At 48.7% G+C, this 17,930-nt stretch overlaps 1 protein-coding gene across 4 annotated transcripts; it reads left to right on the forward strand.

The window, feature by feature from the left end:
• The first annotated feature begins 418 nt into the window (after nucleotides 1-418).
• Nucleotides 419-17,541, forward strand: Sall2 (spalt like transcription factor 2). 4 transcript variants are annotated; one of them, XM_021652314.2, is made up of 2 exons: nucleotides 419-1,010; nucleotides 13,025-17,541. In XM_021652314.2, exons 1-2 carry the CDS (start codon nucleotides 938-940, stop codon nucleotides 15,976-15,978), a joined length of 3,027 nt encoding a protein of 1,008 aa, XP_021507989.1. In that variant the 5' UTR covers nucleotides 419-937; the 3' UTR covers nucleotides 15,979-17,541. The 4 variants fall into 4 exon arrangements, with proteins under 4 accessions (XP_021507989.1, XP_060247208.1, XP_060247207.1 ...); XM_060391225.1 differs by lacking the exon at nucleotides 419-1,010 and adding an exon at nucleotides 1,514-1,620; XM_060391224.1 differs by lacking the exon at nucleotides 419-1,010 and adding an exon at nucleotides 11,995-12,254.
• The last annotated feature ends 389 nt before the right edge of the window (nucleotides 17,542-17,930 follow it).

A 17,930-nucleotide genomic window follows, 5' to 3' on the forward strand; every position in this document is an offset into this window, starting at 1 on the left:
AGACCTTTGGTGGGCTGACACAACGGCTTGGCTCAGTCCTTGCTGGTCAAGACAAGCAAGCTGAGTTGGATCCCCCAAACCCACATCCAGGTGTAAGGAGAAAACTGGCTCCACAAAGTTCTTTGACTTAACATTCACGTCACATCGGGAATGACCATAGGACAGATGCATCGTGCACACGTACACAATACTAACTTCTTAATTAACAAAAGCCTGCTGAGCCAATCTCAAGAGTCGTGATACTAAAATACATCATCTGAATGAATGATCCGTATAAATTATCAAAGCTGTGTCTACATGATTATGATAACGTCTCTCACTTTACTCAGTCTACTTAATCTTCTCTGTTCCCGCTTTCACCTAGCAGTAGCTGACTTCTTGGCCTCAAAAAAACAACGTATATGAAAAAGTTTGTGTTGAAGATTCTAACGCAGAAGCTAAGCATCGTCAAACACAGGGGCACAATTATGAGAAAATCAAAAAGCCCTACGAAAGATCTTGGGGGAAGAGTTAGAAAAACAAGCCAGGGGCAGTCCCTGTGAGGCCGGCAGAGTCCTGGCAGGGAGGAGAGGGTTAAATCCCTTCCTCTGCAGTACAAAAGAAAAGAGTGTGCGGAAAGATTAGGATTTTTGCTTTTACAATAGGAGCTGCAGGAGCGTTGGGAAGAAGCTGAAGGGGGGAAAAAAGGGGGCGTCTCTCTTTTTAAAGACTTGAGAGATTGAGGGAGAAAGGGAGTCGGGAAGGAGTCACACTAGTTAGCCTGTCTCTGGGAAGGGGAGCATTCCTCTGCATCACAGTGGTTTGCACTGGGGGACAGACAGCCGTTGGTCTCAGACCAGCCAGGGTGATCCAAACAGGTCACCCCGTTAAAACTCAGTGTGCGGTGCGGTGCGGTGAGGTGCGGCGCGGTGCGGTGCCTTCCCTCTCCTACTCGGGAATGTCTCGGCGAAAGCAGAGGAGACCCCAGCAGTTAATCTCGGACTGTGAAGGTCCCAGCGCATCTGAGAACGGTGGGTGCTGGGGGGCGGGGGTTGCGGGGGGTGGTGGTGTGAGTCAGAGCCTGCATGGTTCAAGCCAGGGCAATGGAGGGCACCTCGGCCATGAGCCAAACCTGGGCAGGGCTTTGGTCACTGGGGATGTGAAGGACTCCAGACCTCAGGATGTGAGGCGAGAACTAGTGCAAGGAAGATACCCCCTCTCCCCACCCTTTGCTGTTGTCTAGATTCGTTCTGTTTGTGTTTGCCTTGCTTTTCTCTGGATGAAATGGAGTTTTCAAACTGGCTCTGTCTCCCTACCCAAGAGTTTTCTCTCCAAGTCCTTCTTTGCTCACTGGTCTTTGTGCCGTTGCTAAGTAACGTCCTCAGACCTGAAGACCCGTCTCTTAGGGATGGGATTTCCCCCTCTTCTTTCTGGAGAGTTGGGTTGCAACAGAATGAATTGGATAAACGTGAAGGTTCCCCTGAGGGAGAAGAGAATAAAGTTTCTCATTGTTGGGCTGAGCTGAGAACAGAGCTCCCAGAGGGAGAAAAGCTAATGTCGGTCAGAATGCTGGCTAGCTTGGGGGTGTACTCCTCCTTATCCCGAGGGGAGACTGAAAGACAACTCTGTAAAGGGACTCAGGTTTGTGCTTTAAGGGAGGCAAAGACAGTACTTACGTGCATGTTAACCTACCTGCTAATATATACTATCACTGTGTAAGATCTTACTGTTTATTTATGTTCGTTTTTTGAGACGACCTCCTTATGAAGCCCTGCAGTCACTATAGAGTCCAGGCTGGCCTGGAACTTTTGGCAATTCTCCTGGCTTAGGCTTCTGCACCTGCACCATTATGCTAAGATGCTGTATGTTTCTTTTAACCAAGAAATTCCTCTGGGAGAAGAGAATAGGTTGTGTAGCCAAGCTGGCCTGATCCTCCTGCCTCGGCCATCTGTGTGCTGTGTGCTGTGATCACAGGCTCGCATCAGCACAGCTGAATGGAAAGGCCCTTGTATTCTTAGGATATTCCAGCACGTGAAAGGCCATGGTAGAATGAGGATGGTATTTGGGACTGATAGTTCAGTGCCTCAGAGACAACGGAAAGAAGAGTCGGCAGAAAGGCTTAGGTACCCAGATGCTTATTTCTAAGGCTGGTGGCACTCATTCTCTAGGCCTGAGCTAGGTCTAGGAAGAGGCATCAATGTCCATGTGATTCATAGACTCAAGCCAGTTTTGGACTAAACAGAAGGCTGCATGTGTGTCAACAAGGTGAAAGTACAGCTCGGGGTGCCAATCATTTGCTTAGCAAACGCTTGATATGCGGGGGGTGGGGAGAACACGATAAAATTATACATAAGGGTTCTGAAGTTATAATTTCAGAATTGGCTTTTGAACAAACCTTGACTCCTCCCAGCTCCCCTTGGCTAGCTATACAAACTTGGTTGGCTTGTTTTGCTTCTCCATGCCTCAGTTTCCTCATCTGTTAAACAGAGGTGGGTGAGTATACTAGTTACCCTTTTGACTTGTGGAAGCCCTTTGGGGGAAATGACCAGCATCAATGGTGTTTCTTAGCAACATACCCACTGTAAGTACTAAGGGGGAAGGAATATTGTAATTATCATATGCGAGAACAGTAGCCACCCACAAACCTCTCCAAGGCTTGACTTCAGTAGTTCTTTATGAGACGTGAGGGGCTCTGGGATAGTGTACTAGGACTAAGCATGGATTAAAGTTGTCTTTCCTCTTGCACAAAAATGACTTTGAGTCAGTGCACCACGCATAGCGAAACCTTAACAAACAAGTTAAGTTTGGGGTAGGACGCGTCTTCCCCAAGCCGCTGCTTTGCTGAGATCCCACTGCGCCCATATTTAGAGGTTCTATGGTGATGGCAGCCTTCCCTCCTGAGACACATTAAGCCTCCTTAATGCTGCTATAGGCCGGATGTTTCCTCCTCGCGCTCTATAGGAGATTTCCCCCAGAGCCCGAGAGTTGCCTCTCAGCCCTGCTCCCCCGCTGGTTCAATTGTGGAACTATGCTGAACACCACCCCAAGCCCCAAGAGGCAGCTCCTCCTCTCCTTCCTCCCATCTGCTCATCCATTGCTCACACCGTGGCTGAGGGAAAGTTTTCTGCAGGAGTCAAAAGGTACCCAGCTGCTCCCGGGGGTGGATTTTCAAGCCTTTTACGGTACAGTTTCCACTTGGGGTGGGGGTGGGGGCCTCTGGATACTGGAAGTGTAGTGACGCTGCCAAAAGTCCATGCCTATAGAAAACATACAGGCTTACACCCTATGAAGCAAGAAAATTCAGGTAAACTTTGCATTTGTGTGAAAGGGAAAAAGTAATCCAAAGAGCAAGAACGATCAGAAACGCCTGTTGATCTGCCCCTTCAATACAATTCCTCATGATGTGATGACCCCTAACCATAATTTTTTTTTTCCCAAGACAGGGTTTCTCTGTGTAGCCTTTGCTGTCCTGGACTCGCTTTGTAGACCAGGCTGGCCTTGAACTCACAGCAATCCGCTTGCCTCTGCCTTCCCAACTGCAGGGATTACAGGCATGCTCCACACCTGGCTCTATAAAATAATTTTTGTTGCTACCTTATAACTAACTACTATATGAATCATAATGTACACATCTGTGTTTTCTGTTTTTTAATAATTTATTTAATTTTAATTTTATGTGCATTAGTGTAAAGGTGTCAGATCCCTTAGACTGGGGTTACAGACAGTTGTGAGCTGCTGGGAATTGAGGCCGGGTCCATTTGGAAGAGCACACAGCGCTCTTAACCACTGAGCCATCTCTCCAGCCCCAATATCTGTGTTTTCTGATGGTCTTAGGAGACCCCTGTGAAAGGGTCGTTTGATCCCCAAAGAGGTTGAGAACAGCTGGTCCATGGCATGTCCACACATACACAAATACTAATACTAATAAGTAAATAAAGTTTTATTTTGGTTTTTGGTTTTTTGAGACAGGGCTTTCTTTGTAGCCTTGGCTGTAGAACTTGATCTATAGACCAGGCTGGCCTTCGTTGTTTTTGCTTGTTTGTTTAAGATTTGCTTTACAGCATAAGAGCACTGATTGCTTTACCAGGGGACCCAGCTCAGATTCACAACACTAACATACGGCAGCTCACAACTATCTGTAATTCTAGTGCAGGGCAATCAATGCCCTCTTCTGGCTTCCATGGACACTAGGCATGAAAGTGATGATGTGCAGGCCAAACACTCACACATATAAAATACAAATAAATAAATTTTTTAAAATCTATCTTAAGAAAGGGCTGGTCATGGTGGTATTCGCCTTTAATCCCAGTACTCAGGAGGCAGAGACATGCTGTGGGATCAAGACCATTCAAGAAAAGAAAAAGAAAGAAAATAGAACTCCTGAGGGCTCTTATATCAGTATTCAAGACTCTCTTACCTAGTCTACTTTCATGACCTGAATGGAGGTTTGTTGGGTCTCACCTGCAATTTAACATGGCTATCTAGCTGGACATGGTGGCACGTGTCTTTAATCCCAGCACTCCGAAGGCAGAGGCACATGGATTTTTATGAGTTCAAGGCCAGCCTGCTCTACAAAGTGAGTTCTAGGACCGACAGGGCTACACAAAGAAACCCAGTCTCAAAAAAAACCAACCAACCAGTGACATGACTATCTAAAATTCTCCCTCCTCTTATAAGCATGTAATTTATAAATTCGCATTCTTTGCTATGTATAGGAGTGTTTATAAAAGGACTGGGCTATCGTGAAGAGGTAGAGAGCTTGCCTTGCATTCATGGGGCCCTGTGTTATCCCTAACGCAGAATCTACTAATTATCTTCTCATTATGCTTCTAACTTTCCCTTCCACCTCAGAGCATGGCCCACAATTAAGGAGGAAGGGGTAGGAATGTAACTCAGGGAAAGATCACCTATCTAGCATACATGAGGCCCTTGGTTTTATCTACAGCACCTCACAAAGCAATGCTTACACTAAATAAGGACTGTGTCCTTGGTTTACCTGTAAAGTGAGAGTCATCTATTGCTCATTTAGTGGTTTGTTTTTTTGTTTTGTTTTGTTTGCTAAAAAACCTATTTCTCTACTTTCTTCTTGCATAGCTCCCTAACTAGAACACCAAAACCTAACAAAATAGTTACTGCACATAAGTGATGAGCAAGAAATAGTCTATTTACTTAAGAATGCTAGAGAAAGAAAAAGAATCTCTCCCCTACAGAGTTTAGATATCTGAACTACAGAACAGAAGGGATGTAACTGGGGGAAATGTTAACTGGTACATCTGGGAAATGAAGGAAATGATCAGAAGCCCAGATATTTACTGAGGAGAAACCAGGACAACAGCCAAGCAGACCTGGAGGGAGAAAAGGAAGTTGGCAGACAGCAAGAATAGCAAAGGCAAGGAAGGCAAAACTAGGGCACCTTACACATGAAAGTGAGGGCTCATCTCTCAGGTTTCTGAACCCCTTAGGACTTAAGTTTTGGGTACCTTCTGGGGTGGCAGTTAGGAAGACTATATCTCTAAATGGACAGAAAGTAATTTAGAAGTCTGTGTTATGGCTGAAGCAGGATGATCATGAGTTCAAGGTGAGCCTGAGCAACTCTGGACTCTGTCAAGAAAAAATGGGTGCATGCTAGGTGTCATGGTACACACCTTTAATCCCAGTGCTTGGGAAGACGAGGCAGGTGTATCTCTGTGAGTTCGAGGTCAGCCTGATCTAAAACTCAAGTCCAGGACAGCCAGGAATACAAGAGAAACCCTGTCTCAAAAAATAAACAGGAAAGAAAGTGAGAAAGAAAGAGTGAAACGGAGAGAGACTAAGTGGCTGACTCAGGCTTACCTAAAACATGAAATAAGGAAGCAGAAAACCTACTTTTTTTTTCTTTTTGTTTGTTTGATTGTTTTGTTTTTTTGGAGACAGGGTTTCTCTGTGTAGGCCTGGCTGTCCTGGAACTCACTCTATAGACCAGGCTGGCCTCAAACTCACAGAGATCTGCCTGCTTCTGGCTCCCAAGTGCTAGGATTAAAAGGCTTGTGCCACCACGGCCCTTTGGAGAAAACTGGGTTTTCAAACTAGTCTGGACCTCAAGGCTTATGTGACCTTTTAACTCTGGACAAATCCTTTCTTTCCTGAGGTTTCAAGTACCGGGAGCCCCTGCCCCCTATTTTGTTTTGTGCTTTGGTTGCTTTGTTTTGTTTTGGTGACTGCATCATGCTGTTTAGACTGGCTATCCTTGAATTTCTGATCCTTCTGCCTCAACCTCCCAAGCACTGGGATGAGGGCCTGTGTCACCACACCCATCTGGACTCAGCCTTTGGCTGTCAAATCTTAATGCACATCTAAGTGCCTCACATGGCTATTCTTGCACTTTCTTCACTATATTCCTTCTAACTCCTCTATTATTACCTCCCTACATTTGTTTGTTTGTTTGTTTGTTTACTTATTCTGAGGCAGGGTCTCACTCTATAGCCCTGGCTGACCTTGAACTCTGCCTGCCTCTGCCACCCAAATGCTGGGATTAAAGGCATGATCTACTACATCCAGCTTTCTCCTTCCTTTCACTATTATTATTGTTATTACTATTTTAAACATATTTATATTATTTTATGTGTATGGGTATTTTGCCTGCCTGTATGTCAGGGTACCATGTGTGCTTGGTGCTCACAGAGGCCAGAAGAGGGTGTCAGAGAGGTAGGATTCTGTAGAACTGGAGTTACAGACAATTGCAAGATGCCTTGTGGGTGGGTGCTGGGAACCAAACTCTGACCCTCTGCAAAAACAGCAAATGCACTCCCTTAATTCCAGCACTTGGAGGCAGAGGCAGGCAGATCTCTGAGTTCGAGGCCAGTTCCAGAACAACCAGGACTACTTAGAAACCTTGTGTCAAAAAAAAAAGTGTGTGGTGGCACACAATTTAAATCACTGCACTCAGGAGAAAGAGATAAATGGATCTCTATGAGTTTTACCATAGCCTGGTCTACATAATGAGGTTCAGGCCAGGCAGCACTACTTAGCAAGACCCTATTTCTAGACAAAAGAAAGAAAAAGAGAGAGAGAGAGAGAGAGAGAGAGAGAGAGAGAGAGAGAGAGAGAGAGGATTCTCCTCAAATTGAAAAGAGAAGAATCAACTGGGACTTTACCAGGATCACATCTCTAAAATACCTTTGAGCTTCAAAATAGTGTTTGAACTCCACACAAATGTCTTTCTTGGTAACTGGTGTCTTAGTCTTCTTGCCTCTGTCTTCCATGTGGAACAGGCCATGGGTGCATCATAGGTTTCAGTATACTAGTTTGGTTTGTCAAAGAATTGTGTCTAAGCTTAATAGAGAAGACTGAGAAAGAGTCAGTGGGATGTTCTCTAAAAAGTGATTTTGTTTGTTTTTCAGGACAGGGTTTCTCTGTGTAGCCTTGGCTGTCCTGGACTTGCTTTGTAGACCAGGCTGGCCTTGAACTCAGAGAGCCACCTGCCTGTGCCTCCCTGAGTGCTGGGATTACAGGCCTGTGCTCTGAAAAAGTGATGTTGGCAACATTTACAAATCTATACTCACAGAGGCTGCCAATTACTAAGGATTTAATTCTGGTAATATCTGTGAGGAAGAGGGGGAGGGTCTGAAGGGAAGGACAATCCTCTCAGCTCTGTGATTGCAGCACTTGCCTCTTGCTGTGGGGCGGGATTATGTGTGTGTGCTGGAGACTGAACCCAAGGCCTGCGGGCTCATAACGCTCTGCCATAACATCATCATCAGACCTTAGTTTCAACATATAATGTCTATTTATAATATATATGAGGGTCTCACTATGTGTAGCTCAGAAATTAAAAAGTGGTATGGCCAAATGCTGGCATAACAGGCATATGCCAAAATGCCCTCCCTGCCCCGTGTGTGTGTGTGTGTGTGTGTGTGTGTGTGTGTGTGTGTTTGCACGTGTTCACTTGGACTGCACCCAGAGCTTCAATCTGTGCTGAGTAATTGCTATATCACTGAAAGCTACATTCCCAGCCTTTAGCTGTACAATGGAGTAATCGAGGAGCATCATCAAAACACCAATGCTCGATGGGCAATGATGTCACACACCTTTAATCTCAGCACCTCAGAGTCACCGCAGGTTGATCTCTGAGTTTGAGGCCAGTCTGGCCCACTAGGAAGTCCCAGACTAGCCAGAGCTGCTTATTGAGCCTCTGTGTCAAAATAATGAGGTTGATGAGGCTTGGATCCTACCCTTGGGGCTTTTGAATTTATTTTAGCCTTGGGCTTGTTTTGTTTGTTTCTCTTTGTAACCTGGGCTGCTCTGGCCTGACTTTGTAGACCAGGCCAGTGCCAAACTCACAGCAATCTGCCTGCCTCTGCCTCCATGCCTTGCTTTTTTTTTCCCCCTTTCTTTTTTCCAGTGTTTGTGATTGAATTCAGGGCTTTGTGCCTTCTAGGTATGTACTCTGCCACTGAGTTATAGCCCCAGCCTAAGACATCAGAATGTGCTAAAGCTGTAAAGGTAATTCTAGGACAGTAAAGGCTGAGAGCCACTGTTCAAGTACACCTTTCTGCTACTCTGGCCCTCTGTGGTTCTGTGTTCTTCCTAGCCATCCTCTCCCAAGCCTGAGGCAGTTTATGGGACACTATAAATGTTGGTTCTTTGTTTATCTTTCAGACAGTGTCTTATAGAGTTCAGGCTAGCTACCAGCTTGTATTGGAGTTGATAAGGCTAATCTTGAGCTTCTGATCCAATTGCCTCCAACCCCAGAGTGCTGGGATCATACGTGTGTGCCTGGTTTACACTGGGGATTGAACTCTGGGTTTTGTGCCTGCTAACCAAGCACCCTGATACCAACTGACTTACATCCCTAAGCCCCTGCTTAGAAGAGAAACTACATGGTTTTTTGTTTTATTTTGTGGGGGTTTGTTTTGTTGGGTTTTTTTGTTTGTTTGTTTGTCACTTCAGCTCTTTGTAAATTTGAACAAGCATGTGCACGCAGGTCCACAGTCATCACAGACTCTGCCTGTGGCCTAGGAAGTTCGCTTCACATTTTCTGCTATCTAGGTGTACCATTACCAGCTTAGCGCGTTCCTGTGTTCTGTGACTTTAGTTTCGTCTGTGTAAGAATCTTGCTCCCTTTTTCAGGAGAGGCAGGGATCCTAAAAGGTGCTGAGGAGTGGGTGGTTCCTCTTACAGGTGGCTGTTGATACATCACCTTTCATCGGGAACTAAAATTACCTTAAAGAGCACAGATCAAATGACACATCAGAAAGCACATTTCATTAAAAAGCAAGAAAGAGGACACTGTTTCCCAGGAGAAGAAGAAAAGGATTTCTTTTCTTGTCCAAGGACTTGACAGAACAGCAACTGGATATCAAGTGTTAAATTCGAGTTAACAAATGCTCTCAGTAGAAAGACTCCATCTGATTCCTTCTCTCTGACTTGAGGGCAAAGAACAAATGACAGGGAGGAGCCCCACGGGCCCCTTTCTCTAGCATTAGGATGTGCATGAGAAGCATTGGACAGGAGCCAAAGTGGTGAATGCTGCTCAGCTGAATTACTCTGTATGCTCGGAAAAGTCACTTAACCTCTGCAAGCTTCAGTTTCCTTATCTGTAAAACTAAAACACGTTGCATTTACCTGTGTTGTGTCTTGGACTAACTTGAAACCCTGGACTCTTTCTTCTCCATTTGCGAAAACAGTGCTCATCAGTTTCCGTGCTCAGATTCACAAGGCTCAATCTTTGAGATTATCTGAAGTTTTAAAACAACATTGTGTTTTTAATTTATCTATTTATTTCTTTTGTTTTGTGGTTGTGGTTTTTTTTTGTTTGTTTGTTTTGTTTTGTTTTCCAAGACAGGGTTTCTCTGTGTACCCCTGGGTATCCTGAAACTTGATCTGTAGACCAGGCTAGTCTTGAACTCAGAGATTCACCTGCCTCTGCCTCCCAAGTGCTGGGTTAGAGGTGTGCTCCATCAGCACCTGGTTGTTTTTTGTTGTTGGTGTTGTTACTGTTTTTTTGTTTTGTTTTTTGAGACAAAGTTTCTCTGTGTAGCCTTGGCTGTCCTGGACTCGCTTTGTAGACCAGGCTGGCCTTGAACTCACAGAGATCCACCTGCCTCTGCCTCCTGAATGCTGAGAGTAAAGGCATGGGTCACCGTGCCTGGCCTGTTTTCAATTTATAAAGATGGTAATTGTTTACCTTTTTTTTTTTCCTCCTCACTGTATAAACCCAGCTGCTCTGAAGCTTCCTATAGACCAGGTTGGCTTAAACTCACAGACATCAGCCTGACTCTGATCCTGAGTGATGGGGTTAAAGGCATGCACCACCCCTCTCAGCGATTTACTGAAGTTTTTTTTTTTTTTTTTTTTTTTTTTTTTATCAGAGCTGAGGACCGAACCCAGGGCCTTGCGCTTGCTAGGCAAGCGCTCTACCACTGAGCTAAACCCCCAACGCCTTACTGAAGTTTCTTAACAAAGATGTACACCAATGATAGTTCTGAGAAACCAACAAAACTGGGGGATGAGAAATGAGGTAGCTCAGTGGTAGAGCTCTTGCCTAGCATTCATGGGGTCCTGGGTTCAATGCTCACAGTGGTGCAGTAGACATGGTGGCTCAGGTCTATAATAATCTGAGTGCATGGGTAGAAGCAGGAGGATGAAAGCCAGCCTTAGCTAGTAGTGAGTTTGAGGCCAGCCTGGGCTATGAGACCATATATATATATATATATATTAAAAAAAAAGCCAACCAGCACAAAAAAGATGTCATTTTAGTGTATGTGTATTGTGTATTTGGGGTTCTCTAATTATTAAAAATATAAATTCCCTAATCGATAAGGCTCTTCAAACTTTAAAAAGTTGAGAGGAGGGGTTTTACATATGTAAATACTACTTTTCTAGCATTTTCTAGTCTGGGCATACAGCTCAGTGGTGGGACACTTGGCTCAAGGGTCCATCTCCAGCGACACGGAAAAACAAACGACAACAGCAAAAAACAGTTTTCAATTTGTCTGCTTTCAACATATTTCTCTGATAAAGATAGTGCATATAAACTATTGTCTCTTTATAAAAAAGGGAGTTACAGTCGGTATAACTGGCCCCAGTTTCTCAGCCAGGCAAAAAGAGAACTGGGCAAGACTGTGATCCGAGCATCTGAGGAAGAGACAGGAAGGTTGGGGGTTCAACCACTAGGCTCAGCTACCCAAACCGCATCTCAAAAACAGACAGTGGTTCGGGAGCCAGTCGTGGAGGGAGGGTGGTAGCACATACCACAGGCTTAGTATTTGGGAAGCTGAGACAGAGCTGTGAGTTCGAAGTCAACCTGGGCTACATAGTGAGGACTGTACAACCAAGAGAGGTCCCGAGATCACCTTTTACATGTAAAAATAAAGGATTTTAAGAAGTGAGGGACCCTCTAACTCTCATTTCAAGGAAGAAGAAGAATGCAGAGCACCTGGTCTGAAGCACCTTATCCCTAACTTACTCTTCTCTGGTGGAAAGCAGGCCCCTCCCGTGGAGGTGAGCAGGTGTCAGTCTAGGAATTCAGATCTGCTTGGGGCTGTTAGGGGCCTTGGATGCTGAGCGGCAGACTGTGAAAGCCCATTCCGCATCTTCCCTATTGTTTCAAAAGGAGCTCCCCTCCCCCAAGATTGGAGCCGGTGGACCTCTTTAGGCCTTTGCAAGCTAATATCTTTCTTAATTGTCCACTTTAGGGGCGCGGAGGGGGGGAGGGTCTAGGAGAGCAGCGAAGAGGGCGCTGAACGGGAGAGGGCTTCTTTTAAGTACGAACTCCACGCGTTTGGGAGGGCCGATGGACTGTGGACTAGCTTGTGTTGAGCTTTATTCTGGGGGAAGGGCTTAGTGTTCCTCAAGAAGGGGCCCTCAAATGACTTCCTTGGGAATTCTATCTTGAAACCCGCCGCCCCCGAGAAACTTCTTTTGTGAAGAGGAATGAGGGCAGGATGGGAGTAGGGGGTGAAGACAAAACTTGAGATCATTCTGCGGTGTGCGAGCTGGTCAGGGGGTGGGTGTTTGGGGCCGCTCCTCCCATCCTTGCCCTCCGACCTCCGGTGCAGGCAGACCACCCTTTGGAATCCACGTTTTCCAAGCTCAGCAGATCCTTTATCCGAAGAAAAATTACTGAAGCCTATCGCCTTCATCTATTGAGCCGGCAAGGTTTCCCACTGTGCGCTTGGGAATGACCCGGTGGAAGCGGCTCGGATAAAGACATCTGGGGTGGGGAGCTGGCAGAGGATAGGGTGCAGTGGGTCCCCAAGGTGCTTCACCGCACCTGACCCAGAGCCAGAGCCAGGGTAAAGCTTCCTAGACTTGCCCCCTGCATGCACTCTCCGCTCTCGCCTCCTCCAGCTTTCGTCTCCCTCCCTGGCAGTTTCTTGCCACAAACTCTCCTCCCCCACCTCCCCTCTACCAGCTTTCGCGCTCCAGCTCCTCCCCTCCTCCGCGCCTTCGCGCTCCCCTCCCCCTCCGCCGCTGTTTCCCTGCCCCCGCCACCGCCGATCTCCTCCGCAGTCTGGGCCGCTGGGCGCAGGGACTGCCGCAGCGCAGGCGCCCACCGACGCCTCCCCAGACCGGATACCCATTGTGTCCTACCCCTATCCCGCCTTCCACTTCCCCACAGCCATGGCGCAGGAAACCGGGAGCAGCTCTCGATTCGGGGGTCCCTGCGGGGAGCCTGCGGAGCGCGGAGGTGCGGTAGGGCCGGGTTTGGGCAGAGATGGGGGCCGAGGGGATGGTCGCGTGTAAGGACTTTGAGTGGGCGGACAAGGTGTGTGATTCTGCACATAGGCCCCAGTTCTCACATCCATTCCCACTCTTCCTGGGCCAGAGGAGGGGGAGGGGCGACGGAGGAGGCTCGGAGTGTGCGCGCCCTATCGCCCCCCCTTTTGCTGGGTGTCCCGGAGCCACGCGGGTCCGTCCTGTTTGAGTGCAAGCTTCCCACAGGGTCTGACTTTAAGCTTATGTTCCGATTCTGACTGGCACTTCCCGGGGCTGCGGGTTCTTTAGAGCCTCCGACACCCAACACAACCGCATTACCCATACTCTCTCCTTGTCTTCTCCCCAGGTGATGCTAACGAGGAGGACCACCCCCAAGTCTGTGCCAAATGCTGCGCACAATTCTCTGACCCGACCGAATTCCTCGCTCACCAGAACGCATGTTGTACTGACCCACCCGTAATGGTGATAATTGGGGGCCAAGAGAACCCCAGCAACTCTTCAGCCTCCTCTGCGCCCCGGCCTGAGGGCCCCGGTAGGCCCCAGGTCATGGACACAGAGCACAGCAATCCCCCAGATTCTGGGTCCTCTGGACCCTCGGATCCCACCTGGGGGCCAGAGCGGAGAGGAGAGGAATCTTCAGGGCATTTCCTGGTCGCTGCCACAGGTACAGCGGCTGGAGGAGGTGGGGGCCTCATCTTGGCCAGTCCCAAGCTGGGAGCAACCCCATTACCTCCAGAATCCACTCCTGCACCCCCTCCGCCACCGCCACCTCCTCCCCCTCCAAGTGTCGGCAGTGGCCACTTGAACATTCCTCTGATCTTGGAAGAGCTGCGCGTGCTGCAGCAGCGCCAGATTCATCAGATGCAGATGACTGAGCAAATCTGCCGCCAGGTGCTGTTACTTGGCTCCTTAGGGCAAACGGTGGGTGCCCCTGCCAGTCCCTCAGAGCTCCCTGCGACAGGAGCTGCCTCCACCACCAAGCCCCTACTGCCCCTCTTCAGTCCCATCAAGCCTGTCCAAACGGGCAAGACGCTGGCATCTTCCTCTTCCTCCTCTTCCTCCTCCTCAGGGGCAGACCCCCCTAAGCAGGCTTTCTTCCACCTTTACCACCCGCTAGGATCGCAGCACCCCTTCTCTGTCGGAGGGGTTGGGCGAAGCCACAAACCTACCCCTGCCCCCTCCCCTGCCCAGCCAGGCAGCACAGATCAGCTGATTGCCTCACCTCATCTAGCATTCCCGGGCACCACAGGACTCCTGGCCGCTCAGTGTCTTGGGGCAGCAAGGGGCCTTGAGGCTGCTGCCTCCCCGGGGCTCCTGAAGCCAAAGAATGGAAGTGGTGAGCTGGGCTATGGGGAAGTGATCAGCTCGTTGGAGAAGCCCGGCGGAAGGCACAAATGCCGCTTTTGTGCCAAAGTGTTCGGCAGTGACAGCGCCCTGCAGATCCACCTTCGTTCCCACACCGGTGAGAGGCCCTACAAGTGCAACGTCTGTGGTAATCGCTTCACTACTCGCGGCAACCTCAAAGTACACTTCCACCGCCATCGGGAGAAGTACCCACACGTGCAAATGAATCCGCATCCAGTTCCAGAGCACCTAGACTACGTCATCACCAGCAGCGGGCTGCCCTACGGAATGTCTGTGCCGCCAGAGAAAGCGGAAGAGGAGGCGGCCACGCCAGGGGGCGCTGTTGAGCGCAAGCCTCTGGTGGCCTCTACCACAGCTCTCAGCGCCACGGAGAGCCTGACGCTGCTCTCCACGGGCACGAGTACGGCCGTGGCTCCTGGGCTCCCCACGTTCAACAAGTTCGTGCTCATGAAAGCGGTGGAGCCCAAGAGCAAGGCCGATGAGAACACTCCCCCGGGGAGTGAGGGCTCAGCCATCGCTGGAGTAGCGGACGGTGGCACGGCCACCCGAATGCAGCTAAGTAAGCTGGTGACCTCGCTGCCCAGTTGGGCACTGCTCACTAACCACTTGAAGTCAACAGGAAGTTTCCCCTTCCCCTATGTGCTGGAACCCTTGGGGGCCTCGCCTTCTGAGACATCAAAGCTGCAGCAGCTGGTAGAAAAGATTGACCGCCAAGGAGCTGTGGCAGTGGCCTCTACTGCCTCAGGCGCCCCCACTACTTCTGCCCCTGCGCCTTCAGCCTCGGCCTCTGGACCTAACCAGTGTGTCATCTGTCTCCGAGTGTTGAGCTGCCCGCGGGCTCTGCGCCTGCATTATGGCCAGCATGGAGGTGAGCGGCCCTTCAAGTGTAAGGTGTGCGGCAGGGCTTTCTCCACAAGGGGCAATTTGCGTGCGCATTTTGTGGGCCACAAGACCAGTCCAGCTGCCCGGGCCCAGAACTCCTGCCCCATCTGCCAGAAGAAGTTTACCAACGCCGTCACTTTGCAGCAACACGTGCGGATGCACCTCGGGGGCCAGATCCCCAACGGTGGGTCCACACTTCCTGAAGGTGGAGGAGCTGCCCAGGAAAGTCACTCTGAGCAATCTACAGTCTCTGGACCGGGGAGTTTCCCTCAGCAGCAATCCCAGCAGCCGTCACCTGAAGAGGAATTGTCCGAGGAAGAAGAGGAGGAGGAAGAAGAAGAGGAAGATGTGACGGATGAAGATTCCCTAGCAGGAAGAGGCTCAGAGAGTGGGGGTGAGAAGGCCATATCAGTTCGAGGTGACTCAGAAGAGGTATCTGGGGCAGAGGAGGAAGTGGCCACGGCCGCGGCAGCACCCACCGCAGGGAAGGAGATGGATAGTAATGAGAAAGGCACTCAGCCATCTGTTCTGCCGCCACCCCCACCCCCACCACCCGACAGCCTGGATCATCCCCAACCCATGGAGCAGGGAACCAGCGATGTTTCCGGAGGCATGGAGGAAGAGGCCAAACTGGAGGCGACCTCAAGCCCGATGGCAGCAATCACCCAAGAAGGAGAGAGCACAGGCACCCCTCTGGTGGAGGAGCTGACGGTACCAGAAGCCATGAAAAAGGAGCCAGGAGAGAGCAGCAGCAGAAAGGCCTGTGAAGTGTGTGCCCAGACCTTTCCAACCCAGACAGCTCTGGAGGAGCATCAGAAGACCCATCCGAAGGAAGGGCCACTCTTCAGTTGTGTCTTCTGCAGGCAGGGCTTCCTTGACCGTGCTATGCTCAAGAAGCACGTGCTGTTGGCTCACCATCAGGTACCACCACCCTTTGCACCCCATGGCCCTCAGAATATTGCTACTCTTTCCCTGGTGCCTGGCTGTTCCTCTTCCATCACTTCCCCGGGGCTCTCCCCATTCCCTCGAAAAGATGACCCCGCCATCCCATGAGCCTGTTTTCTGTACCTGGTTCTCTCTGACCCAGGGAACGAAAACTGAGAGAGCTCCGTAGAAGGACCTCCCAAGATTTACTCACCCTTCTCTTGTCTTTTCCTAAGTTCTGACATGATGTTTTTAGTGGCTTCTCTCTAGTCCCTGAGCTTGAAAATTGCATTTGAAAGGGGATGCCCCCTAAGAAGAATTTTTAATCACCTTTTTGTTCGATGTAACTAAGGAAAACAAATTCTCTATAGCTCTCATATTCTCAAGGGGAGCCCCCTCCTCATCTCCCTTTCCCTTCTTTGGAATGGCAGCCTTGCTCAAAAGGGCTGGCAGTTGCATATGGAGGGCCCAGTAATCTTGACCAAGTCACCCTGCAAGACTTGTACCAGGATTTTCTTGAGAAGCTTGTATGGGGTGGGGTTCTTACCTTTCTGCAACCAGTACCCAGTTTTCCTGTCAGGTGGCCTACCCGCCAAGCCCTGGAGTTCTAGATCCACCAGCATTGCCACTTGAGCCCTAGCACCATCATTGCTGTTAAGCCCAGGAACTGTGTTTGAGAAAGTGACTCCAAGAACATGACCCAGAGAGGCAGAGTAGAACATAACCTGTTCCAGCCTCCTGTAGCTGAGGTGGTGCCCAACAAGCACACCAGAGAAAAGAAGTAACAAACTGTAACTTCTTTCTCCTTCCTCCTTCTCCAAAGGGTGCTGGCAATGAAGATATTCTAGTAATTGGTGGCTTAACCCTAGGAGGTAGAGAAGAATAAAGGACTGGGATACTTTTTTTCAGCATGTCCCTTGAGGCTTCACATTAAGTTGAAGATATTGGCTGGTCAAGATGCAAGGATTCCTTTCTCTTCTCATTTATCATGGCCTCTCAACCAACAAGCAGATTTCTTGCAAAGAGGTCTCTCATGCAATATTTTAGGAAGTACACAGTTCATGACTTTAAAGAGCCTTGGTGAGTGTACTTAATGATGGACTGTTGAGGAGTGTTACTGAAGCAGGGATTGCTGGGAACATATTTGAAGAATAGGACATGATATAAGGGGGAGGGGCTTCAGCTCCTGTGAGTATGAATTCTCAGAAATGTTCCTTTGGGCTAATGGTGACATGGTATGCAGAGGCCCCGAGGGCTGTGGGGGAGGGGAACTTTCTGGTATTAGAATGCTTTTAGTTTTAGATAGCTCCCTGTTTTATTCTCTTGCCCCTTGTATTTCTCTCCCCGTCTTCTCAAACACCCTTTCCTCCCCAATTTTGCCTGACCATGGGCCAGAGCTTATGTCTTAATTTTTTTGTCTGCTTCTACAAGTCCCAGGTGTTGAGAGATGAGCTTCAAATGGTTCCTTCCTGCTTCTCTGTCTTGTAGTGAGATGTAGTGTTTACTCTTAACATAGGATCCTGTGGAACAGGTGTTCTGAGGAGGAGACTGAATTTTGCTATTAGCTAATGTCAATGATGATTCTCTAAAGTAGAAGGCTCCAGAGCTCCCTAACACAGTGAAATGTGTAAGAGAAGAGAAAGGAGATACTAGTGTCTTTCCTTTCATCATTAAAGGTGTTTTGGCCAAGCATCTGTGTGTTTTCCTATTTTGTGACTAAATAGCCAGATTGGGTGTGATATTGGCATTCCCTAACATGGAGATTCTCTTCCCACGTTTTTCTCCTGCCAAAGTTGGGCATATGGTGTAGTAGAAATACTTAACTTCCTCAGCCTTGTCCTAAAACAACCTCAGGCAAATGTAACTTCACTGCGAGGGGAAAAAGAGCTTTTTAAAACAAAGGTTCTATCTTTCAAAGGGTATTTGCCCAGTGTCCAGACAATGCTGAGGTTTTTCCTTTAGGACTTTCTGCCAGTTTCTACCAAAACACAACTTTGTGTTGTTTTGTTTGAGTTTGGAAGCTTTTCATCAGTCTTTCCCAGACTTCAAGCGGCCCACTGACATCACTGAATCTATATACC

Source organism: Meriones unguiculatus, chromosome 9 (assembly GCF_030254825.1).
Source record: "Meriones unguiculatus strain TT.TT164.6M chromosome 9, Bangor_MerUng_6.1, whole genome shotgun sequence".
Taxonomy (NCBI): Eukaryota; Metazoa; Chordata; class Mammalia; order Rodentia; family Muridae; genus Meriones; species Meriones unguiculatus.